General features: G+C 36.0%; 1 protein-coding gene across 2 annotated transcripts in view; it reads right to left on the minus strand.

Annotated features, from left to right (window-relative positions):
• PRKAA2 (protein kinase AMP-activated catalytic subunit alpha 2) overlaps positions 1–27,183 on the minus strand; it is a 68,756-nt gene that overhangs the window by 7,341 nt on the left and 34,232 nt on the right. Inside the window, exons 3-8 of one of the 2 annotated variants that reach the window (XM_032428126.1) lie at positions 16,547–16,640; positions 15,498–15,642; positions 13,999–14,086; positions 12,368–12,592; positions 2,759–3,263; positions 1,202–1,328 (exon numbers count right to left, since the gene is read on the minus strand). In XM_032428126.1, coding sequence (XP_032284017.1) covers positions 1,202–1,328; positions 2,759–3,263; positions 12,368–12,592; positions 13,999–14,086; positions 15,498–15,642; positions 16,547–16,640 — 1,184 coding nt within the window. Of the gene's footprint in view, positions 1–1,201; positions 1,329–2,758; positions 3,264–12,367; positions 12,593–13,998; positions 14,087–15,497; positions 15,643–16,546; positions 16,641–27,183 lie in introns of those variants that run through there. The other variant, XM_032428135.1, reaches the window with a different exon arrangement.

The following is a 27,183-nucleotide window of genomic DNA, read 5'->3' on the forward strand; positions in this document are numbered from 1 at the left end:
TTTATATGAAAGGTATATTTGCCCAAGTCCTATGAAGATGCTACATTCAGAAAACTGAGTAAACATATCTGAACAAGGGCAACTTCACGGATGTCATGTTTCAGAGTTTTAAGAGCAGGGGTGGCAATACCCCTTTCCTCCCACATCATAACAGACATCACTCATCAACCACAACACTAACAGTCAAAATGTCACCCCTAAATCCTTCTCAACACAGTATTTGGCATCAGCCTTGAAATCAAAACTGATACCCCATTTGAAGAAAGCAGATCCCTGAAGGGTTATTTTCTTGCAGCATGTTAACAAAAAATATCATTAAAATAAAAATAAAAGTTACCATTATACAGTGGTTCTGAACCTTCAGTACACATTGCCTGGGAATGGGGCGAAGAAAATCTTGTTAAAAATAAAGATTTCCAGTTTCCCAGGACTCACCTCTAGAAATAAATTCTGACTTGGTAGATCTGGGGGTAGTTCCCAACAATCTGCATTTTAATAAGAATTCTAGGTAATTCTGATGATGGTAATTCTGATGACAGCCAGTGGTAGCTCAAGAATAAAATTTAACTGTTCTATTGAAAACAACTTCCCTAACTCTGAACTCAGTTCTCTGGTTCTATCCAGCACCTGACCCCTGGTTTACTGTTTTTATCCCACTTGGGCCTCTGAACTGAACAAGCATATTTGGTTCATGAGAGTTTGACTTCTGGTACCCACTAAATACTTAGACACAACCCACACCTCCCTGACTCCTTCGTCTCCTGAATGGCTGGGGCATCAAAATCCAACCTGAATACAAGGAGAGGTTCATTTGGCCAACCAGGATGAGGGAAGTTGATGAACGGAGAAGTTTAGATATTACAATCCTAACAATAATAAAATATGAATGAAGAAATGTGACAAAGAACTTAACATCAGGCAATTTTAAAATTGCCTCCCTGTTATTCCTTACTTTTGCTCCACAGCCAACACTTCAAGTGAGTTTTTTATGCCAAGGAGGCACATCTTTTGGAGAGGTGCTGGGTTAGAGATAGTCCACATCTTCAATCCTTTTCACTTCACTTGAATTTTTAGTTAACTCTAGATTACTTAAAAACCAGTATAGAAGACCTACCCACCATGTCTTTGAGATGATTTAACATCCTGTCAACTAGGGCCAAGTTTTATCTTCTCAGAGCTCATGCCTGCATAGCTTCCTTACCATCAATGCTTTTAAAGTCCAAAAGATAGCTTCTATTGTCAACCAGGTAAAGTTGTAAGCTCATTTTCACATAATTGCCAGTCACTGGATTTTTTCTTCTTACACGAAGATGGTACGCATTCACTACCTAAAATGTGAAATCTTTTTTAAGGAAAAATGTTAAAAAAACAAACTGCACAATATCTCCCTTATTTTATTGCAAAGAATATCAAAAGAAATAACGGACAGAGGTGGGGTAGAGAAGGAATTCCTGAATGATCTTTTCATATTACATGACAGTTTAGTATTTATTTAATCTCCACTAATAGTATTGTCTGTGCAGATCAATAGAAATTTAAAGGGAACTCAGAGATTATATACGGTCTAGCCTTCATTCTAGCTATGCCTCTGCTCTAAAATGTCAACAATAATTCTGGTCACCCAGCCTCAACTTGAATACCTTTACCTATTAATATGGAGTAGGAGGAATAAAAGAGAACTAACATGTTAATGGTTTGCATTAGGCAGTATAAACAGGTACTGTCACAAAATTTATGTATCCCAATAATCCTGTGAAGAAGTACTATTTGCCTTTTGAAGAGAAGAAAACTGCAGCTCAGATAAAGATGATTCTGGGTTTTCAAAACATCTATCAAATGAGTTCCAAATTCTTTTCTGTATGTAATTTTAAAGACATTAGTGTCTCTCTTAACTAAATTGCTTAAGCAAAGGGGGATCTGGTTTTTAAATCGTTTTAAGGAACTATTATCTTGTTTATTCATTTCATGTACAAATAAAATGGAAATGACAGATGTTTCAAACATGTCAAATGAATATATATAGGGTATATTTGAACATTTTTAAAAATTCCTCCTTTAAAAATACATTCATAGTCCTCAAGAAAGGAACAAGAATGAAAGGATATCTGAAATGAAAAAAATGCTTTTCCTCCCACATATACTCAAATAGAATTGCAATGAATTTGAGCACTATTTAAAAAAAAAAAAGAAAATTTGGGGCTAAGAGTAAGAAAAATACACATAACCAAGGATTAAAAGCACTGGCCAAATAAAAGAGATTTTCTTAATCTAGAGAAAGGTATTTGTTGATTGAATAAATATGTCCTGATGGTATCATTTGTATTGACCCCTAGCTGTTATAGCTAGTGGGAAAAAGAAAAGAAAGAAAAGTAAAAACATAGCATCTTCAAAGACACATGACTTTTTATTGCTATGATGCAGGTGGAAATAGGTGGACTATTTTCTCAGGTGATTTCAGGTTGATTACTTTCTGTTTCTTGGCCAAGAATGCTAGTCTCTAAATAAAAAATATTGTAGGTCCTCAGCATCAACAACTCTTCATGCTTTCAGAACTTTGTTTAGTATTGAATGCACCTGGTATATTAATGGAAAAATGGGGTTTATCATTCAGAAGCATCAAGACCACTAAATTTGTATCTAAATCAAAAACAACTTTTTTATTGACCTAAGTACTCAACTCAGTAGATCAGAGCAGCTTACTATACAAAAAAATAAAAAAGCAAACTTTTACAAATGATCTGAATATACAATTTCCTACCTTCCATTCAAAATCCAGCTGCTTCATAGCTCGGTAGACTTCAGCCATAATGTCATACGGTTTACTTTGACTTCTGATTCCAAGATGCCATTTGGCTTTTTTCACAGCTAAAGATTTGGGCTTAGTTGTATTCAGTGCATCCAACGGACATCTTGCTTTAGGGCTGTCTGCTATAAGAGGTGGCATCCTTTCTGGATGAGGTTTCAGGCCTGGGGGAATATGCATGGTACTATCATCCATAAAAGAACCAGTTGGGGGACTAGAGGCGAGGTAGAACTCACTGGCTTGGTTCATTATTCTCCGATTGTCAATGATAAGATGATAAGCCACTGCAAGCTGGTCTTGAGGGTCACCACTATATAAACTGTTCATTACTTCTGATTCTGTACACTCAAATTTTTCACACACTTCTTTCACAGCCTCATCATCAATGACGTTAGCATCATAGGAGGGGTCTTCAGGAAATAAGTAACTGGGCAAATCTTGTTTAAACCATTCATGCTCTCTAGGAAAAATACCACAATACACTATTGTAAGAACATGCTTTGGCAAGTCCCAAATAATTTAGACATGGGGCAATAAAATATAACAGAATCAGAAAGACCTGTTCTCTATGTGACCCTGGATAAGTTAATTAACCCCCACCCTTGAATAACTATGATTATTCAGACTTGGGTATTTGGCTGACATTTTCTGAAAAATTAGTAAAATGAGCCTGTCACTAAACAACTGGCAGTATTTTTTTGCCAATGATAAAGTTCAACCTTTCAAGCGAAGTTTTAGAATTCTATATAATTTGTATCTGCCTCCATGAGTTTGACAGCTTCCTACTACTTAAAGATTCTCTAATAACTTTATAATGATAACAATGAACATGATTTCTAATACTTTATAATGAACATGTCACCAATTAGAAAATCTTTTTAACTCAATAACCCGGTTATTTTCAAAATGACCAATGCATGTTACAGAATCATACACGGGTAAAATATCCACAAAACACAAAAAAGACCAATGGATTTTAATGTAATAAAGTACAAAAGTACACCGAGATGTTTTCTCATTTGATACTGTAACTAACAAGTTAAGCTTTGGCTTAATATCAAAGAAGAATATCCACAACTATCTGAAAGACTGTTAAAATGTTCCTCCTTTTCCAATCACTTATTTGAGTGGGGTCAGCTTTTCCTCATAGACTGCAACTAATACAACATATTGCAACAGACTGAATGAAGAAGTAGACTAAGAACCTAGCTGCTGTCTCTGAATAAGCCCAACACTTAAGAGAATTTGAAAATGTAAAATAATACCACTCTCGTTACCATTTTTTGGGTTATTTTTCATAAAAGATATGTTATTTAGATTAACATGTAGTAGCTTTACTGCTATTTTTAAGTGAATTAAGTGGTTTTTTTTAAGTTTCTCAGTTTTAATTTCTTATATGATAAATATTGATATAACCTTCATTAAAAAACACAACTCTTAGGGCACCTGGGTGGCTCAAATGGTTAAGCATCTGCCTTCGGCTCAGGTCATGATCCCAGGGACCTGGGATCGAGCCCCACATCGGGCTCCTGGCTCAGTGGGGAGCTTGCCTCTCCGTCTCCCTCTGTCTCTGCCACTGCTCATGCTCTCTATCTCTATGTCTCGAATAAATAAAATCTTAAAAAAAAAAACAACCCACAACTCTTTGGAATCCTCAATTTTAAGACTGTAAAGGAGTACTAAAACCAAAAAGTTTGACAATCAGTTTCCTAAATCTTATTTTCTCACACTTCTGGGCCTTTGCACATGATGTTACTATTGCCATCCAAGAATATCCCACCCCTTTTCATCTAACATGTACTATTCCTTCGAGACTGCACAAGCATTGCTACATGGTAGAACTGGGCACCCTCTAAGCTAAATTCAGATCAATATATATTTTGCTTGAATGCTTTCTATTGACTGATTGTCTCACTTATGAATATTAACTAAGGGTATACTGTGGCAAAAAGACACTCCTCCTCACAGAGATTATATCCTAAGCTAAATACAGATAAAACAAATATTCACAAAAATAAATATATAGTTTCAAATATACAAATATGAAAATCCTGTGATAAAGATTATAAGAAGAAAACAGGGTAAAATAAGAATATATAAATCAGAATGACAGCCATGTAGTTAGGGAAGCTACTAAGTAATATTTAGGCAGATACCAGACTGATTAGAAGTCAGGTGGGAGCAAAGAGCTAGGAAACAGGTATTCCCAGCACAAAAAACAATGTATGTGAAGACTGAGACAAGAAAGAGTTGTGCCATATTCCAGGAATGGGACTGAGGCCACTATCATGAAAGGAGGAGTTACAGGTTGGAGGGGCAAAAGCTATCAAATATTTCGGAGAGCTAAAGGCTAGAAGAAAGATTCTGGGACTAGAATCTATGCTTGATGAAAATCACTGAAAGACTTTACAGAGACAGGGGTGACATGATCTAATTTGCATTCCATAAAGATCATCCTGCTTGTGATATGGAAACTGAAAAGACAAAAATAATGATGATGTTGATGATACTGGTGAAATAGTCCAAGTGAGAAATTATGGTGTGCCAGGCCCTGAGGAGGATACAAAGATGAATCTTCTACAGCTTCTAGTAGATCTTTCTATTGTAACACTCACACTCTTACAGGTGTTGATTTTTTTCTTTATCTTACCCACCAAACTCAGAGCTCCTTGAAACAGGGACCATGCCTTATTTAGCTGTATTCCACTACCCAACACAATGTAAATGTTCAGTAAATGCAGAATAAATAAATGACGTATACATAAAATATGAAAACTAACATTAATTCATTAATGTGTTTATTTCCTGTATCATACTAAGCACCGAAGGCTTAGTAATAAAAATGTGATATATTACTTTTTCAACAGAAACAGAAGACATTATATATCTAACATTTTAAAAATATTAATGACAAATAGGGAAGCTGAGCACTTCTGAATGAACTCCAAAAATTCACTCTTCCATAAAAGCATTCAGACTACTAGCAAAAATCACCAAAATCAACTTTTCCAGAACCCTGGAAATTAATCAAAAGCCTGCAACAACCTGAGAAGTATTTACTCAAGAAAATAGCTGATCTCAGTAACAACAGTGAGATCTGAGACATTTTAAGTTGCCCTATATCCATCTCCCTTTCCCCATTTCTATGGTAGCCTTGAAAACCAACAGTCTCACAAAACCAACAGTCGCACAATCATGGTAGCCCAGAAAACCAGCAGCCTAGCAACCACTAAGGGGGAGATAGGTTTAGAATTAGAGCAGAATAGGTTCAGAATTCTCCAAAAGTCCTATCCTCAGAGAACTGTCATTATTTGACAAGTCTGGAAGTTCCCTGGAAATCTCCATTTGGCAGGCCTTGTCTTTTTCTGACCTGATTCAGAGTTCCCTCACTGCAAATAGCCTTCTCCCCAGGACATTTGTCAAAACAACCAATGGCAACAGTGACATCCCAGCTGCCTAAAGAGGCAGTAAGAGTTGGAGCAAACAAGAAGCTAACCAAAAACCTTAAAATGAAAAGTTCGGGAATAGGAGTTCCACTGAGGTCTTTGAAATACTCTTGATATATTCCTGGGACTCAAGAAGGCCATGCACATATGCAGGGCTGTGTGCTTGCCCAAGAAGACCCTCATTTCTAATCACTGGCTGACTTTGAGGCTCTCTGCTAATGTGGAGTGAAGACTAAATCAGAGTTATAAGCTTCTCTTTGGAGCAATGAAGACATACTCCAACATGCACACACAGTCACTCAGCAAAGGCTGGGAGACTTATTAGATTAAGGCATTTAAGGAAAGCTCTAATAATAAGATGATCATTAAGCTAACTAATCAGAGATTTCAGTGGCCAACGATGACAAAGAGTACAAAATTTGTGGAATTAGTTTAGTAAAATCACTAACAAAAGGAACAGCAACAAGAATTACAAACTCAAGGCATACGCCCAAAAGAAATGGAAACATATGACCATAAAAAACTTGTACATGAGTGTTCATAGCAACATTATTCTTAAGAGCCCAAAAGTGGAAACAACTCAAGTATCCATTAACTGATGGACGGATAAACAAAATGCCATATATCTGTACAATGGAGTATTTTTAAAGAATAAAGGAATGAAGTACTATACATGCTACACCATGAATGAACCCTGAAAACATTATGCTTTGTGAAAGTAGCCAGACTCAAAAGGCTACGTGCTATAGGATTCCATTTATATGAAATTTCCAGAATAAGCAAATCCATAAAGGCAGAAAGTAGATTACTGGCTTCCAAGGGATAAAAGGAGGGGGAAATGGGTAATGACTGCTAATGCGCATAGAGTTTCTTTAAGGGAATTAGAAAATGGTGATGACTGTACAACTTTGTGAATATACTAAGAATCACTGAATTATACAATTTAAAGGGACAAATTACGGTATGTGAATTATATCAATAATATAAATAAATGTTTAAGAAATGATAAATAGTGGGGCACCTGGGTGGCTCTGATGGTTAAGCGTCTGCCTTTGGCTCAGGTCATGATCCTAGGGTCCTGGGATCGAGCCCCACAATGGGCTCCCTGCTCCGCGGGAAGCCTGTTCTCCCTCTCCCTCTACCTGCTGCTCTGCCTGCTTGTGTTATCCCTCTATCTCTCTGTCAAATAAATAAATAAAATCTTTAAAAATAAAAAAAATAAAAAATGATAAATAGGGAAATAATCTAAATTTTTATTTCTAATTCATTCATTTACACAAAGGACCATAATTCTTTACCATAAGAAAATTGCCAATTAAGAAGTCATACTCAGCTTTTGTTTTCAGGATCCAGTTTCTGAATTAACTCTATCAAGATAAGCAGTAACCAGAATGTTTATGAGGGTTCACCTGAGTCAAAATCAGTTCATTTCCCATGGGTTACTACACAGCCATCAGAAATTAAGTCCTTCTATCACTATTACCTGATACTCAATTTTGGTACTTAAGACTAAATGACTTAAGTGAGTTATGGGGACAATGAAAATGAAAACACAATAATCCAATATCTTTGAGATGCAGCAAGAGCAGTTCTAAGAGGGAAATATACAGCAATACAGCCCTACCTCAAGAAATAATAAAAAGCTCAAATAACCTACACTTGCACATACAGGAACTAGAAAAAGAAGAACAAAGTCCAAGGTGAGTTGAAGAAAATAATAAAGATCAGAGCAGAAATAAATGACATAAAAATTTAAAAACAATAGAAAAAAATCAGTAAGGGGCACCTAGCTTGCCTAGTAAGAAGAGCATGTGACTCGATCTTGGGGGTTATTGAGATCAAGCCTCACAAGGGGTGTAGAGATTACTTAAATTAAAAAAAAAAATTCTTAAGTAAAAAATAAAAAGATCAATAAAATCAAGAGCCGGTTCTTTGAAAAGATAAACAAAATTGATAAACCCTTAGCCAGACTGATCAGGAAAAAAAAGAGAAAGGACTCAAAATCAGAAACAAAAGAGGAGAGGTATCAACACCACAGAAATACAAAGGACTATAAGAAAATATTACCAAAATTATATGCCAACAAACTAGACAATCTAGAAGAAACGGATAAATTCCTAGAAAGATACAATCTTTCAAAACTAAATCAGGAAGAAATAGAAAATCTAAACAGACCAAATTAGCATACAAAACTGAATCAATAACCAAAAAATAAAAGTCCAGGATGAGATGGAGTCACAGTTGAATTCTACCAAACATTTCAAGAATAGTTAATACCTATTCTCAAACTATTCCAAAAAATAGATAAGGAAGGAAAGCTTCCAAATACATCCTATAAGGCTAGTATTACTCTGATATCAAAACCAGACAAAGACACCACAAAAACAGAAAACTAGCAGCCAATATCCCTGGATGAACAAAGATGCAAAAATCCTCACAAAATATTAGCAAACCACATTCAACAACACATTAAAAGGATCATTCACCACAATCAAGTGGGATTTATTCAGGGAGATGCAAGGATGGTTCAATATTTACAAATGAATCAACATAATATACCACAACAAAACAAAGAATAAAAATCATATGATCCTCTCACAGATGCAGAAAAAGCATTTGACAAAATTCAACATCCATTCATGATAAAACTCTCAACAAAGTGGGTTTAGAGGGAACATATCTCAACATAATAAAAGCCATATATGAAAAACCTGCAGCTAACATCATACTCAATGGTGAAAAACTGAGAGCTTTTCCCCTAAGATCAGGAACAAGATAAGGACATCCACCCTCACCACTTTTATTCAATATGGTCCTGGAAGTCTTAACTACAGCAATCAGACAAGAAAAAGAAATAAAAGGCAACCATACTGGTAAAGAAGCTGTTAAACTGTCACTATTCGAAGATGACATGACATTATACATAAAAAATCCTAAAGACTACACCAAAAAACTACTAGAATAAATTCAGTGAAACTGCAGGATACCTAGAAGTCAGTAGCATTTCTATACACTAATAACAAAGTACTAGAAAGAGAAATTAAGAAAACAATTCCATTTACAACTGCACCAGAAATAATAAAATACCAAGAATAAATTTAACCAAGGAAGTGAAACACTATGCTCATGGACTGGAAGAATTAGTATTGTTAAAATGTCCATACTACCCAAAGCTATCTACAGATTCCATGCAATCCCTATCAAAATACCAACAGCATTTTTCACAGAACTAGAACAAACAATCCTGAAATTTGTATGGAACTATAAAAGACCTCAAATAGCCAAAGCAATCTTGAGAAAGAAAAATAAAGCTGGAAGTATCAAAATCCCAGATTTCAAGATATAATATAAAGCTATAATAATTAAAACAGTGGTACTGGCACAAAAATAGACACACAAACAGAACAGAATAGAAAGCCCAGAAATAAACCTATGTTTATATGGTCAATTAATCTGTGACAAAGAAGGCAAGAATTATACAATGAAGAAAAGATAGTCTCTTCAATAAATGGTGCTGGGAAAACTGGACAGCTATATGTAAAAGAATGAAACTGGACCATTTTCTAACATCATACACAAAAATAAACTCAAAGATTAAAGACCTAAATATGAGATCTGAAACCATAAAATTCCTAGGAAAAACACAGGCAGTAATATCTCTCACACCAGCCGTAATAACATTTTTCTAAATATGTCTCCTAAGGCAACGGAACAAAAGCAAAAATAAACTATCAGGACTACATCAAATAAAAAGCTTTTGCACAGTGAAGGAAACCATCCACAAAACAAAAAGACACCCTACTAAATGGGAGAAGATACTTGCAAATTATATATCCAATAAGGGGTTAATGTTCAAAATATATAAAGAATTTACACAACTCAACAACAAAAAAAACAAAACAAAAAAACAGTTAAAAAACAGGCAGAGGACCTGAATAGACATTTCTCCAAAGAAGACATACAGATAGCCAACAGACACGTGAAAAGATGCTCAACATCTGTAATCAGGGAAATGCAAATCAAAACCACAATAAGATATCATGTAATACCAGTCAGAGTGGCTAAAATAAAAAAGACAAGAAATAATAGTGTTGACAAGGATGCAGAGAAAAAGGAATCCCACACTGCTAGTGGGCATGTAAATTGGTATAGTCACCGTGAAAAAAAGTACGGAAGTTCCTCAAAAAATTTAAAAAAGAAATACCATATGATCCAATAATTCCACTACTGGTTATTTACCCAGAGGAAAACAAAAACACTAATTCAAAAATATATAAGCACTCCTATGTTTATTGCAGCATTATTTACAATAGCTAAGATATGGAAGCAACCTAACTGTCTATCAACAGACAAATGGTAAGGAACATGTGGTATACATATACAATGGAGTACTGTGTAACCTTAAGAAAAGATGAGATTGTGCTATTTGCAACAAAATGAATGGACCTAGAGGGTACTGTGCTAAGTAAAATAAATATGGGAAAATAAATACCATATGATTTCACTCATAGGTGGAATCTAAAAAATGATATGAATAAAGTAATAAACAAAAAGCAGCATTAGACCTATAGAGAACCAATGGCTGCCGGGGGGGGCGCTTGGGGGGATGGGCAAAATGGGTGAAGGGGAGAGGGAGATGCAGGCTTCCAATTATAGAATGAATAACTCACAGGAAGCATATCTAATTTTCTTTCTAAGGAAAAGCCAATTAAGTGACTGAGGCACCTAGCTGGCTAGGTCAGTAGAACATGTGACTCTTGACCTCGGGGTTGTGAGTTCAAGCCCCATGTTGGGTGTAGAACTTATTTATTAAAAAAAAGAAGAAGAAAAAAAAAAGTACTGTGAACACAAAAGGTTTTTTTCCTGCTAAGTGCATTTCCATAACTAAAGTTGATACTAACTTACAATTACACATTTATTTTATGCATGAGGCCTGTAGCGCTTAAGAAAGGCTGGGAGAAGAAAACAGTGTGCAAATGCAAAAAGAATCAGCCCCTTCTTGCAGTCTAAGAGATTGGCAGCAATCACATAAAAAATCATGTCATCGTTTAAACATTCCAGGAGTCGTAGGTCTCTAAACAGCCATTCTGGCTTATGAAGATAAGAGGAGAGATTCTGGAAAGATGGCAAAAGAATGTGTTTGTAAATGAATAACTGATGAAATGTTAGGTAAGAACAAAAACCCTCTAAGAAACATAACCTGATAAGAGTAGAAGGCAATGAATTACTGTGGCTTGTGTGTGCTATATAAAGGTCGTATTCACAGTAACACCAGCCACTGCGAGTTCCAAAGTTTCTCACATAACAAGAAATCCTTCACAGTGCTAGCAGCTATTTTTGGATTCAAAATCTTAACAAAACTTTTAATGCTTTATTTCATCAACCATATGTAAAATACATAAAACTCAGTCTGTATTATGTATAAAATTTATTCAAATAGTTTCTCAACATATACTACATTTGTGGGCCATCTAGCATTGTGTGTACTAAGGTGAGCAAGACACTCTCTCTACCCTTATGGAGTTACAATTATTACTCCGTGAAACACGCACGGAGTAATAATAGCTACATATGAAATGATAATGAAAAAATAAAACCATAAACCAAATGTGGAAATCACGGAAGTGGAAGCAATTAACATTGCCTAGGGGAATCCGAATTGATTTCACAAAGGAGGTCCTATGTAAGCAGAATTTTAAAGGATGAACAGAAATCTGTCAGGTCAAAAAAGTCAGAAATGGCATCAGAGGCAGTAATATAAATTAGAACATGAAGGCATAAAATATATGTTATGTTTGAGGAAGAAGGAAAAGCTGAGTGTAGCTGAAGCACTGGTACCAATGGGTGCAGTGGTGAGTGCAGGAGTGAGACCTCAGGAGTAGGAAATGGAGCCTCATTAGGAAGGGCCTCAGAGAATTTGCTACCTCAAGTAAAAAGTATGGGAAACAACCTGAAATATTTAAAAGATGAGTGACATGATCAGGTTTGTGTAAAAAGGAAAGCAAAATTCCTATTATTCTATTCCTATTATTACAGAGTCTAACATAAAGCAGGCACTCAATTAGTGGTACTATTAATACTATAAAATGTACATAACAGTAATGAAAAGAAGAATCACCTTATATCTTTGATGGTCGCTCGTTTCAGGGGGTCAACCTGCAGCATATGCATCAAGAGAGTGGCAACAGAACGATTGAGATATTCTGGGATATAAAAAACACCCCCTCGGATCTTCTTAAATAACGTAGGTACATGCTCATCATCAAATGGGAGGGTGCCACAAAGAAGGGCATACAAAATAACACCACAGCTCCAAATATCAACTTCAGGACCTGCATACAATCTAAGAAAAAAGATGACAACACAAACCTGAAATGCAAGTGCCACTTTTTCTCATCCACATATACCCTGTTTCTATATACACATGGTATAGACTTGGTGTATATTGATTCGCAAGCCTTTAATGAAGTCCATGGCCATACCCCAACACTCAATGCTTGTTCACCATAGAGAATCGGTCTCAGCAATTACTATTCAAGTTTTCCAAGAGAAAGTGGTACTTTTCTTTATTTGTCACAAACTCACTGAACCTACTAATTGACTAATTAAAAAATATAAAACTTACCATGGTTGATTTTTTTTTTATGGAAACACCAAAGTAAATGACCATAAACTTGAAAAAATAATACTATAGTGTTTAGGCTAAATCCTTTTACCACAAAACTACAAGAAAAAAAAATGCATATAAAATTGAATTTTTATCCCTGACACGCCTATTTTAAAGACTATTTGAAACATTAAAGTGCCAAACTAGTCCTGCAGCAATCTCTTTGACACTATTTGTCCTGTATCACATTATCCTGAGTGTGACTTTCATTCTAATCACTTGTTAGGTTAGCTCATGGGACTAAGATTAGCTTTGCTCCACATAACCTATCCCTGGAATATTATTCCTTTTTTCTCTGACCTTTCTGCAGTATTAAAATGCCTCTGATACCCCACTGACAAACTCAAACCTGGGTCTGAGGTAACAAAGTGAATCTCTACAATTCCAATTAAAAGAATACAATCCATTTCAAAAAATTACTGTCCATCATTTATATCATTTGCTGTACTTGTCCAAACTCCTATACCTGCTCCTTGCAATAATACCTTTTCTTTATTTTCTCTCAGAGAATTCTGTTAACTTTTTAAATCAGACATTGGTCACTGTAAAAAAAATCTTTGGTTTACCACTGCAATCTGTATAAACATTTTTTGAATATACCAATGAGTAAGTTCCAATCTCTACTTATACAGTTTAATTTCATGAAATGACAATACTGTCCCTGAAAACCCTCATTCTTCTAAAGACAAAACATAAAATAATACTCTATATAGTATCTTATAAAAGAATATGTAAATTATTATTTAAGTACTATGTCTGGTAAGAAAATAACGACACTAGCTTGAATTTAACAAATGCTTTCTCTTATCTGTACTTTTCCAAAATGAAGAAAATCAAGATTTGTTTCAGTCATTTTTTTAATGGAAGAACTCTTTAAATATACTCATAACAAAATCTAAACCAAATGTTTAAAAAAATTGTTTCATATAACTATTCTCTCTTCAATAATGGAAAAATTAAAGGGACAATTTGTTCCTATTATGTTAACAATCTCATCCTCTGAATAGAATATATTTTAATTAAATGTTATTAGAATGAACAAAAGATTATAAAGAGCTTACTCTCCACTGATCTATTATTACCTGCCTGAGATGACTTCAGGTGCTGCATAATTTGGAGATCCACAACTAGTTCTCAGAAATTCACCATCTGACATCATATTAGACAATCCTGAAAATAAGAGCAATATTTACTTTGTGCTAGATATTTTTAAAAGTAGATAAATGCATGAAGAAAAATGTCAAGTCTTCAATGTTCTATATATCATATTTTGTAATTATTTTAAAACAGTAGAAAGCACTTGAGAAACTAGAAGACCATTTCAGAGCACTTACACTCTAACAAAAAAGATAAAGCACATCGTGTATGATTGGAATTAAATTCCTTCACTTGGGACGCCTGGGTGGCTGTTGGTTGAGCATCCTGACTCTTGGTTTCGGCTCAGGTCATGATCTCAGGGTCCTGGGATCGAGCCCTGTGTTGGGCTCCATGCTCAGCGTGGAGTCTGCTTGGGATTCTCTCTCTCCCCCTCTTCCCTGCCCTTCCCCCACCCCCATGCTCTAAAATAAATAAATCTTTTTTGAAAATGTTGATTCACTTCACAAATACGAGGTTATTCTAAATTGTATGAACTTTCCCAAACATAAAAGCAACAAAATATTATTTACCCATTTCTACAGTTGAAAGAATGAAATAGAGACCATTACTTTTTATCCTGTGCTTTCAAAGCCTTTTAAAAAAATCTCTAAGTAGAAATCAGGCTCCAATTTATAAAGATTATGTTCCAAAAGCTTTTAATTTGGAAAGCTTTAATTCAACATAGAAAAAATAATCTACGGAACCAAAAATCTAGTTGAACTATCATACTAAGGAGTTTTGCGATTTAGAGAAGGAGGAGAAATAGGGAAACGAGTTTCCTAGTTTTTAGATTAAAGACAAGGTACAGGCAAAAATTTTAAATAAGCAACACTGAACTCTGGCACATTTTCATCTCTCTTTCTATAACCTCTCACTTCCTAATCCTTTTGCCAAACACCCTACTATGGTACTCTTTCCAGGTATGTTTACCCCAGAAAGTGTTTGGTGCATTTAGATTTACATTTTGATTTTTGTTTCTTTGTTTTACTCCTGACAAAAACTCCTATTCTTTTTAGCAAGTGGTTAGATTTTACCCTGAAATCCACCCTTGATCAAATCAGAAAGACCGTAAGTCGTCAAAACTGCACGCAATTTTCATGTATTTCTCTTTAAGTGCATTCATCAAGGGAAGTGCCCATATTTTCATTAGATTTTCAAAGGAGTTTGTGACCCCCCCCATAAAAAAAAAAAAAGACAGTTAAGTTTTCCTTTAGGAGGAAATGCAGATTAAATGGATTTACCTTGAAACTGGCCCTCTAAACTTCTCTAGAAGCATGTGCATTTTTAAAATTGTGTTTAAATGAATAGAACAAGCATTAATCCCTTTTTTCAAGGTACAGGATTTATGAAGTTGAAACTGCAAGTTCATATTTCTTTAACAGTTGCTACTGACACACTTTAAAAGGCAACTAGTACATTTCTGAACAACCTTGGAGTTACATACCAAAGTCAGCTATCTTGGCATTCATGTGAGCATCCAACAGCACATTCTCTGGTTTCAGGTCTCGATGAACCACCATATGCCTATGACAGTAATCCACAGCTGATAGAATCTGCTGAAAGAGCCGCCTTGCTTCCACCTCTTCAACCTAGCAAGTATAAAAGAAGCTGCACTAAGAATATTTGGGACATGTACATAGCAAGAGTTTTAGTTTCATAATCAGCCCAAATGTAACTGAGCAAGCTAATTAGAATCAGGCTAGAATTCTCAACAAATCAGACAAACAAACCAAAAACTTGCATTAGAGTTCAACATGTAAATTAACAAGGCTCTTCTTTGCTGCTAGGCAGTAAGATCTAATTTTCAATTAATATTACTAAATGTGCACAATGTTTTAGGCAATCAACAAGTAAAACATAATGTAAAACAGAATTTATGTGAAAGTGCTAAGAAAAGGAAATCCTTGAAGCTTCAACATAATGTTATGGAACAGATTTTTCACTCTGAAAAGCACTGACATTATGTTGGCAATTAAGTGGAACATGTTCCCTAAAATCAGTATTTTGAAAGGTTTTTTTTTTTTTTTTTAAGATTTTATTTATTTATTTGAGAGACAGTGCAAGAGAGCAGGGGCAGGGGGAGGGGGAAAAGCAGCCTCCCCTCTGAGCAGGAAACCCAACACAGGGCTCCATCCCAGGACCCTGGGATTATGACCTGAGCCGAAGGCAGACGCTTAACCGAATGAGGGACCCAGGTGCCCCAAAATGTGTATTTTTTTAAAGATTTTATTTTTAAACAATCTCTACACCCAGTGTGGGGCTCGAACTTACAACCACAAGATCAAGAGTCGCATGCTCTACCAACTGAGACTACCAGGCGCCCCTTGAAATGTGTATTTTTTAAGAAAGAAAAGATGTCTAATATTCTGTATCTTTTATTGGGCTTTATTACAGAAGCAACCCTGACTTTGAAGATATCTTTGTGGTTTGCTATTTCCTACTACCCTCTTTTTTAGCTTAGGGGCTTATTGTACTAGATAGTAAGTTACTCACCCGGCCATGTTTACAGATGTAGTCAAATAATTCACCACCAGACACATATTCCATTACCATAAAAAAATCTGTTGGAGTGCTGATCACCTGGTATCTTTTTTGTAAATGAAAAATAAAAAATGTTAGTTTTTAAAAAAATCAAGCTAGTCTATTATTGCTACAATTTTATATTCCAATGTTTTATAATATCTTAAGATGGCAACAAATTATGTTATCAAAACAATCACAGAGCTATAAACACAGCTTTAATAAATTCTCTGCTTTCTGAGGATTATGGACTTTTCTTCAGATCCTCCCTTTCATGTTTACAAAATCTTTGGAATCCTTTATTCTTCAACAACTAAGCATTCATTTCTCCATTTAAACAAAAAAATTTTTTACAGTCTATAGAGACCAGGTATCATATTTAAACATAAGTTAAAAATATTCTTGTTAAGCCTAAATGATACCACAAGAGATTTAATCAGCAAAATGCAGAAAGTGGTCAAGCGACCCTTTCTTCAACAAATAAAATGTGAGAAAAGTAAAGGGGGAAGGGAAGCTATAGATTAATAGTAAATCAAGAGACAAATTGACCTATTATACTACAGAGACTTGTTTTGATTTTTTTTTAAGATTTATTTTAGAGAGAGTACACATGTGCACCCAGGGGGACGGGCAAAAGGAGATGGAGCGAAAGAATCTCAAGCAGATGCCACTCCGAGTGAAAGCCCAACACTGAGCTGGATTCCAGGACCCTGAGATCATGACCTGAGCTGAAACCAAGAGTTGGATGCTTAACGACTGAGCCACCCAGGCGCCCCAAGACTTATTTTGATTCTGACTCCAACAAACCAATTTTAAACCACTTATGAAACAAAGTCTGAATACTGACTGTATGGTTGATATTATTACTTTAATTTTTTTAGGTGTGATAATGAACTGTGCTTGTATTACTAAAAGGGTCTATGTTTCAGAGTAGATACTGATGAGTTTGCAGAATAAAATCATATTTGGGATTTGCTTCAAAATAATTTGTGATGGCAGAAGTGGGAAGAAGAAAGTAAAACAATACACTGGCAACTGCTGAAGCGAAATGACAGATACTTGAGGCTTCATCATTTTGCTTTCCTATACATTAAAAACATTCCATAGTGGGGCATCTGGGTGGCACAGTCAGTTAAGCAACCAACTCTTGGTTTCAGCTCAGGTCATGATCTCAGGGTCCTGAGATCAAGCCCCGCATCAGGCTCCAAGCTCAGCATAGAGTCTGCTTAAGACTCTCTCTCTCTCCCTCACCCTTTGCACCCCCCCCACAGCCGTGCTCTCTCTCATTCTCTCTCTCAAATTAATAAATATTTTTTTAAAAGTTCCATAGTAAAAAGTTAAGTAGACAGATGAATGTATTTTTTTTTTAATTTACTTCTAGGCACTCAAAGCTGAGAACATTAAAAAGTAAGAATCTAAGCTCTATTTGAAAAAAATTTTCTTAAAAGACAACTTCCCCCCATATTTCCAATTTTACCAAAGTTCTGAAAACAAGTTAAATACAATTATTAATGTTTTAACTGAAGGTTACATTTAACACACATAAATGAACAACTGATTGACTTTTTAAATAGTTTGCTTTGTTTATAAAGGATTATCTATAATCTGAGTTACTGAGTATCTATAATACTGAGTTACTATTTAGGGACACTAAGTATAGCTGTGCAGTTTCTGCATGGCTTACAGGCGCCCAGTGAAGGCACAAGCAGGAGCTGAAAAGTGACCCTGATGGCACCCTTTAGAAGGTATCAGAAGCAGGGGACCTTTCTGGTAAATTAGTCCACCCAGATGGGGTACTTTTTATTAATGTGCACAATAGCAACTATGTGCTACATGGTGGTTTTGGTTACTATTAAAGAGGAAAGAAAAAATGGCCAGGTCATTGGTGATATAACTACATACTATACATTTTAAGAAAAGACACATCACGTATAAACACTTGAAAAAAGTAAAATATTAAAGCTATAGTATGAAAATGATTATAGAGTTTCAGAAGAAATATTTCTAATGGCAATCTTTAGTCTTTGGGATGAAAAATGACAAGGAACTCACTTTATATAAAATAAACTAATATAACTGAGGAATAAGGTCGAAATTACTTCAAATAAACTATGAAAAGGGAATTTTACCTGAGAACTCCAGAAGAAATGGTTCTATAAAAGCAATCTTACCAGGCACCAAAGTCTAATTGAAAAAAATGAATAGTGTGAAGCAGGAGCACCTATTCACCTCACTGTAGGCTAATCTGATTTATTAACAGAATTCTCCATCACTTTTCTGCTCTGCTACATCTTTGGGGCATACGAGAAAAAAAGTGATGAAATTTTAATATATTTAGCTGCTGATTCTTCCAAGTATATCACAGGTCTTCAGTGGATACTGTTGGATTGAACTACTTCATGAAACCTCTAACTCCACGGCAGCCACTGTCCATATCAAAGGCCAATCTAGATCAATGAAAACCAAAACCAACATTAGGAGTACTTACCATGTGCCAGACACTGAGCTATTAAATAGTGACATTTACTATTTGTTGAAAACCTACTTGTATTGCACTTGATGAGATCAACAGCTCCTCCTTCTACTTGAGCCTACAGTCTATTCAGGAACACACATATTAGACAAGTATTCTTTTCAAAATATGAATCTGTTCTTCAGTAGTCACCTAATCAAAAATCTTCAGGGGGTTCCCATTGCTCTTAGGTCCTGAGTGAGTCAGGCCCCCGCCTGAGTCTGTACTGTCTCCTCTTTGATTCCCCTCACTGCAGTGCACTATTTCTTTCTTTCATTAGTTGTACTGCACTTCCTTCTGCCATGGCATCTTTGTATAAGCAGCTTCTGCTAACCTGAATCCCGTACCTGACCTGTACTCCGCCCTTTAACAGTCTACCAGTCACCCTTTCTAGCTCTGCTTAAAGGTCACTCCTTTAAGTCCAGGTCAGCCCTTTTTGCTCTCACAGAAGCACCCCCTTGGCTTCAGACCATGTGCCTCAGTCTGTGATTATACAGTTAGTGTGCACCTAGCAAAGTATCTATAATGAAGTAGGCATTTAAGTCACTATATAAAGTAGCACTTTTAAATAATGTGAGCAGCTTGGAGCCAAAACCAGAATAATCTGAAACAGAAATTATAGCAACATTACAACAAAAATTCAATGAATAAAATGTCAATTAACTAGCATGAAGCCAAGACAAAAGGAAACATGATTTTTAAAAGAAAGAAATCCTAAGAAAACAGCTTCATATTGGGACCTAGGGGAAAAGGCCAATTCCAGGATTATGTTCTTATATCTAGCCAAGTAAGCCAAATTTTTGTGCCCTCCAAAATAATCACATTGAAGCATTATAAGAAATTCAATCATGAAATTCATATATTTAATACAACAGAAGAGTAAACTAACATGCTTTAAAATTTTTTTTCAGAAAAAAGTATTTCTAATTAATCAAAATAAATTCAAGTATCCACAAAAACCTCAAGCATTCTCCAGCTGACCAAGTTATATGCATTTCTAGGCAATATCCAGTTAAATAGCATATAGAAGTCAGGAAAAATCTTTCCAAAGTTAGGCAAAAGTCAATATTCATGAGTATGCCTTTTTGATGGTTATATCCATAGAGATTTCAAAACATTGTTTATATAGCTGCATATACAGAATAATATTTTTCTTTATTTAGAAGTCAGTTATTAAAGAAATGTAGTAATCATTACCCTTGGTTCATGGCACCTGTCTTTATTGGTCCTTGAATGGCCTACTTTTATTTAATTACTATTTTTAACACTATAATAAGCACCTACAAACCCATCACCCAAACAAAAAACATAGGACCTCAACAATACCTTCCATCTAACCATACAGTGGAGTCATCTTCCCCCTCCCACTGCTTCCCCTCAACCAAGTTACCCATCATCCTGAATCCCCTTCCTGCTTCCCTTGCTTTCTCCTTTATACAGTTTTATTTATATATGTATATACATGTGTATCCCATTGTCTTCATATATATGTAAAATTCATACTCTTATGTATATTTTTATTTTAATTGCTCTTAGCTTTAAAAAAGGGTATCAGGTGGGGCCCCTGGCTGGCTCAGTCACTTAAGTGTTGGACCCTTGATTTCAAGGTCAGGTCATGACCTCAGGGTCCTGGGATTGAGTTGTGTGTCAGGCCCCACTGCCCCCTCAGCAGGGAGTCTGCTTGAGGATTCTCTCTCTCCTCTGCCCCTCCCCCTGCTTGTACGCCCTCTCCCTCTCAAATAAATAAATCTTTTAAAAAATAAAAAAGATTATCAGGCTATATGTAGTATTTTGGGGCCTGTTTTTTTGAGATTCATCCACACTGTTGTGTTTGCTAGTTATCTGATGTGACCATTGTATAATATTTCATTGTATTTATTGATCTACTCTCCTTTTAACAGAGAGGCTATTTATTTATTCATCCAATCTACCACTGGAGGGTAAATTGTTTCCACATTTTGCTATTATAATAGTGCTGCTGTAAACATTCTTACGCATGGCAAGATTTTCTCGATATATACCTATGAGTGGAATTGCTGAGTCATAGTTCATGTGACTGTCCAATTGTAAGAGCTAATGCCAACTATTTTCAAAAAGATTTTGGCAATGCTAAAATCTTTACAAAGTTTGTGGATTTACATATTCTCCATCTCCTGCAAAATGCCATACACATTTCTTATTAAATGCTCACTCCGGTATTTTGCCCATTTTTATTAACTTGATCTTGCTTTATTTATGCATGGATATACAGAATAAATCAGTATCTTTTCTAACATTCTAGAGTATAAGATTACTAGTATGCCTTGATTATTAACTTCATAAAAAGTATACATTTTCAATCAATTCACACTGAGTATGGCTTTCATTTTCTCTGTAAAGAGATCTGTATATATCTCTAAAAAATAATAGCCTTAAAAAATGTATGTGTATATACCCATGCAATACTATTATCATGCATAAATTTAACAAATCATGAATGTCATCAAATATCCAATCAGGTTTCCTGATTAGCTTATAATGCTTTTTTGGTTTTTGTTTTAATATTTTGATTAAATTAGGATCCAATTATAATCCATACACTGCAATTGACTGATATATCTCTTATGTTTCTTTTAATTTATAGGCTGCTCCTCCATCTCTGTTTTTTTCTTTTCATGCATTATTTTGTTGAAGGAGCTCGTTGGCTTGTCCTGCAGAGGATTCCATGGTCTCATTTGGTTGATCCATTCTTTATGGCAACATAATGCACAATTTATAACACCCTCTTAGATCTAGAGACTAGATCAGATTTCATTTTGACTTTTATTTTCCTTTGAAAGACTAGATGGTGCTGTGCACCTCCAAGCAAAGGCCTATAATATCTCTCTTTTTTGAGAAATTAGCAGCCATTGCTGATCAGATCCTCAATTTATTAATTCACAAGAAAATTTTAAATGCTGGCCAATTTGCATAGTCTAATAATATATTATGATCTAAAGGAAATCCTCACTCAAAACCTCGTTCCTCAAAAACTCCACTGTCTCTGAAGTGCAGGCCATCAGATTACATACCCAATACCCTTTTTTTGTTACAGTCATCAACCTAACTCCCCACTCCCTTTCATTCTGACTTAATGTCTTTTTCCCCCATTGCTACTGTTGTACATGATATACACATGGGTGATCTGTCCAATACAAGGCCTCTAATTTCCTTGACCTCCTCATCCTCCACCACACCCAGCCACTCACTCCGTGGTCATACACCATCAAACACTAACTCTTCCAATTATGCACTGGATTCCTTCCTCTCACCTAACTAAAGGACTTGGTTTCTACAATTAGCTTTTCTTTCTCCTGTATCAGTCTCTCCATCTTGACCAAATTATCCCCTTTGGTGTACAAGCATTCTATAATATCTTTCATCTTAAAAAAACAAACCCTGTTTAGACCCCACATTTCCTCTCATTATCACTATTTCTCTTCTCGCCTTTTAATAAAATTTCTGAATTGTCTATTATAACTAACTCCCCTTTTTCAGCTCAAATTCTCTCCTAAGCCCCTCAAAACAGGATTTTGCCTTCATCATTACAATTAATTGGCCCTTTTCAAAGACACCAGCAGCCTCCACCTTGCCAAATCTAATGGGTCAATTCTCAGTCTCATCTTACTCAATATTCAGCAGTATAAGGAACAGTTAATAATCTCTCTTTCTTCAAATATATTATTCACTTGGCTTCAAGATAGCATATTCTCCTGGTTTTCCTCCAACCTCTTTTAACTGTTCATTTTCATTCTCCTTTGCTGGTTCCTCCTCATCTTGGACATCTTAACATCATTATGCCCTAGAGATCAATCCTTAGATTTCTTATTTATCTATACTCTATACTTGGTGATCTCATCCAGTCTTAGGACTTTATTTTTTTTTTAAGATTTCATTTATTTTTTAACAGAGAGAGAGACAGCAAGAGAGGGAACACAAGCAGGGAGAGTGGGAGAGGGAGAAGCAGGCTTCCCGCAGAGCAGGGAGCCCGATGTGGGACTCGATCCCAGGACCCTGGGATCGTGACCTGAGTTGAAGGCAGATGCTTAATGACTGAGACACCCAGGCGCCCCAGTCTTCGGACTTTAAATATCTTAACTACCATCTATATGCTGATGACTTCCAAATTTCTCTTTATCTTATGCCTGTCCCCTTAACTCTGGAGTCATATATTTAATAACCTATTTATATCTCTACTTAGATGCCTAATAAGCATCTCAACATCATAAAACCAATATCAAATTCTTGATACCACCCTCCAACACCCCACACCTCTAACTTGTTCCTCCTATAATTTTCTCCATTTCACTTAATAGCAACTCTATTCTTTTATTTGCCCAAGCCAGATAACCTTGGAGTCAATCAATGCCTTCTCTTCTTTCACAGCCCACATCTAATCTCTAAGCAAATGCTGTTACCCTACCTCAAAAGTATATAGAGAAGATGCTTACTTCTCAACACCCTCTAGATTATGCTCTATTCTAAGCCACCAACTCTTTTACCCACAATACTGCAGTTGACTCCTAATTGGTTTCCCTGCTTCAACATAAGTCAGGTCATATCATACCTCTGACCAAAACTTTCTAATGGCTTCCCATCTGGCTCAGAGTAAAAGCCAAAGTCCTTACAATGGTCTATAATACCCTACAAAATCTGGCTCCCTTTTAGGTCTCTGTCCTCATCTCTTAGTCCAATTCCCCCTAGATCACTCTGCTCCCTTGATCTCTGGCCTATATTTCCACTTCAGAGCCTTTATATTTACTGTTCCCTCCATTTGTTACTTTCCTCCTCCAGATAATCTGCATGGGATATTCCCTCACCTTTTCACAGTCTAACTTAACAATATATTTTACTAACATAAGTTTTATTATCTATCTACTCACCCCCCGCCACTACACACACACACACATGAACAGAAGCTCCATAATAGCAGATTTCGTTGTCACGTCATCTTTTTGTTTGCAGATATATCCCAAGTGACTCAGTGGTGCCATTTGCTAAATGAAGGGATGAACAAGCTAACTTTCTGGCCTTGTTTTCCTCCATTTCCCTACACATACTGTATGTTCCCAACACGCCATGTTCTTTACACTTTCCTTATTTTGCTCTTGTTGTCCTCATAGAACCATGAGGACCTTGTTCAAATGTCACCTCTTTACTTACACATGCTATAAGTAATTAGTAAATGCCTACTACTGTACTAGGTGCTAGGGAGATAAAGATGATATCTAACATCTCCATTTAGATCTAATGGGATTCTCAACTTAACATGGCCAAAACAAGTATGCTTAATATCCACCTATACCCCAACATGACTCTCCTCCATTCTTCCTATCTCAAAAAATAGCCTCATTATCAGCACCTAGTTGCTCAAGCCAAAATCCAAAATTCCAGTTGCTCAGGCCAAAAAAAAAAAAAAAAAATTCCTGTTACTTTATTATCCTCAGTAACTCATTAACTTTACCTACAAAATATATATTGAATCCATAGATTTCTCTCCCCCTAGACCAGTGGTATCAAATAGAACTTTCTGCAATAATAGAAATGTTTTATATAGCCTCTTACAATAGCCATTAGCCACACATTGCTGTTAAACACTTGAAATATGGCTTGCTTGACTAGAGAATTAAATATTTTAATTAATTTAAATTTATGCTACATGTAGCCAATGGCTACTACACTGGACAGCACAAATCCAGACTGTCACTTTGATTAAAGCCACCATAATCATAATCTCTTAGCTGGACTACACAACAATAGCTTCGTAACTGGTCTGCATCCATTTCTGCCCCCATACCCATTCTATACTATAGTCATATCATCTCACTAGTTGGCTAGATCTTAATAATCTTTCAGGTCTTAGCTCAAACTTAACCTCCTCAGTGAGGCCTTCCCACAACTTAATCTGAATTAACACTTACTCCTTGCTAGTCACAACCTAGAACAGCACTACCTTTCATTCTCCTCAAAGCACGTATCACTGCCTAAAGTAATCCTGTTACTTTGCTTACTCACTATCTAGAACTGCTAGATAGCTCTAGAACAGAAGCTCTGTAAGGGCAGAAACCTTATCTTTCACTATCATATCCCCAATGCCTACAACAGTTCCTATTAGATAGCAGGTACTCAGTAAAAATGTGTTAAATAAAAGAAAAAACAAACATAATTCCTGCTTCTAAAGAACTTGGTCTTGTGGGAGATACTAATACAAACAAATTAGCAAGTTCAAAGTAATGTCAAGGGCTTTAGAAAGGCTGACTGCTGTGGTACAGAGAGGATGGTGCCTAACACAGACTTACAGAGTAAACAGGTTTTCTGGAGATAATCACCTGTAAAGGCTAAAATCTAAATGGTAAATTGGAATTGGAAGGGAGGTGTAGAAAAAGCTTTCTAAGTAGAGACAACAGCTGAAGGACAACAAGCAAAAGAGGATGGTGACAATAAAAGCAGAAAGAAATAACTAAGATTATTTAGGGATAAGAGCTGCAGAACTCAATGACTGATTATATATAAAGATGAGGGAAACGGAATTAAAGATGATCCCTAAGTTTTAGGCTTAGAAAATTGCATGAATGGTATTTTTGCTCAAAACAAAACAAAAAACAGGGGCGCCTGGGTGGCTCAGTTGGTTAAGCAGCTGCCTTCGGCTCAGGTCATGACCCCAGAGTCCTGGGATCGAGCCCCGCATCGGGCTCCCTGTTCGGCGGGGAGCCTGCTTCTCCCTCTCCCTCTGCCTGCCTCTCTGCCTACTTGTTCTCTCTCTCTCTCTCCCTGTCAAATAAATAAATAAAATCTTTAAAAAAAAAAAAAAAAAACAGAACAGAAAGAAGTTTGGGAAAGAAAGAAAAGTTCAAGTTAGTTTCAGATGATTCAATGACTTCAGAATGGAAACATCCAATAAAGAGTTCAATAAGTGTGTTCAGGATTCAGGAGAAATACCTGGCCCAGAAATATAGTTTTGGAAATCTTTAGCACAATGATGACAAATGACAACCATCGTAATAGATGGGGTCACCCAAAGGTGGTTCACTAACATTACACTAGCTCACAATGCTGACATGCATCAATATTTAATGGCCATGAAGATGAAGAGGTCCATAAAAGAAAGTCTTAAGAAGATGAAAGATTCAAAAAAGAAAATCAGAAGACTGTGATGTTATAGAAACCCAGAGAATACAACATTTCAAGGTGGTGGTGGTGAACAATGTTAAAGAGCTGTCTATAGGTTGAGTAAGATAAAACTTTAAAAAGTAAACAGGCAAAACCAGCTCTACCAAATAAAGTACTGATCTTCTGATTGGTTAAAGTGAAGTTCCCCAAGAACTATAGTGGGGCGGGGGGCGGGGAACAAAGACAAAAATCTTATCAACAAATTCTAGTTCATGGGAAAGTTTGGAGTTTCCTTTGAATCCTGTTTACTCTTTTCAATTTTCTCCCAGTGGGATTTTACAATTTGATTTAATAGAGAAATCATGCAATAAATATCCTACATTCTTGGTTTTTGGTTTTCAAGCTTTACTGCTAGAGAAACTAGAGGCCCATTCTGTAACAAGGGAACTATTCTTGGCAGTTAGTCCAAGACTGCACAAAACAAACAAAACCACTAAAAGGATCAGGTCTCTCTCCCTGTTTAAATCACTAACACTGGGCCACCTGGGTGGCTCAGTTGGTTAAGCAGCTGCCTTCAGCTCAGGTCATGATCCCAGGGTGCTGGGATCGAGCCCCGCATCGGGCTCCCTGCTCAGCGGAGAGCCTGCTTCTCCCTCTCCCTCTGCCTGCCACTCTGCCTACTTGTGCGATCTCTCTGTCAAATAAATAAATAAATAAAATAAAAAATAAAAAATAAAAAATAAATAAATCACTAACACTGTTAGAGGCTATGTCAATAAGCTTGTTCTATAGCAAGGATACATGAGTACTTTTTCTTTTTTTTAATTCAGTCCACAATTGAAGAGGCAATCTGGCTGAATGGATTAAGCCCAAGGCTGGAAGCCAGAAGATTTAAACATTATATTCACCTCTGCTAATTACTTTCTGATCAACCCTGAGAACATTCTACATCTCCCTCACAAAACAAAAT

This window comes from Phoca vitulina, unplaced genomic scaffold (genome assembly GCF_004348235.1).
Source record: "Phoca vitulina isolate PV1807 unplaced genomic scaffold, GSC_HSeal_1.0 scaffold2, whole genome shotgun sequence".
NCBI classification, from domain to species: Eukaryota; Metazoa; Chordata; class Mammalia; order Carnivora; family Phocidae; genus Phoca; species Phoca vitulina.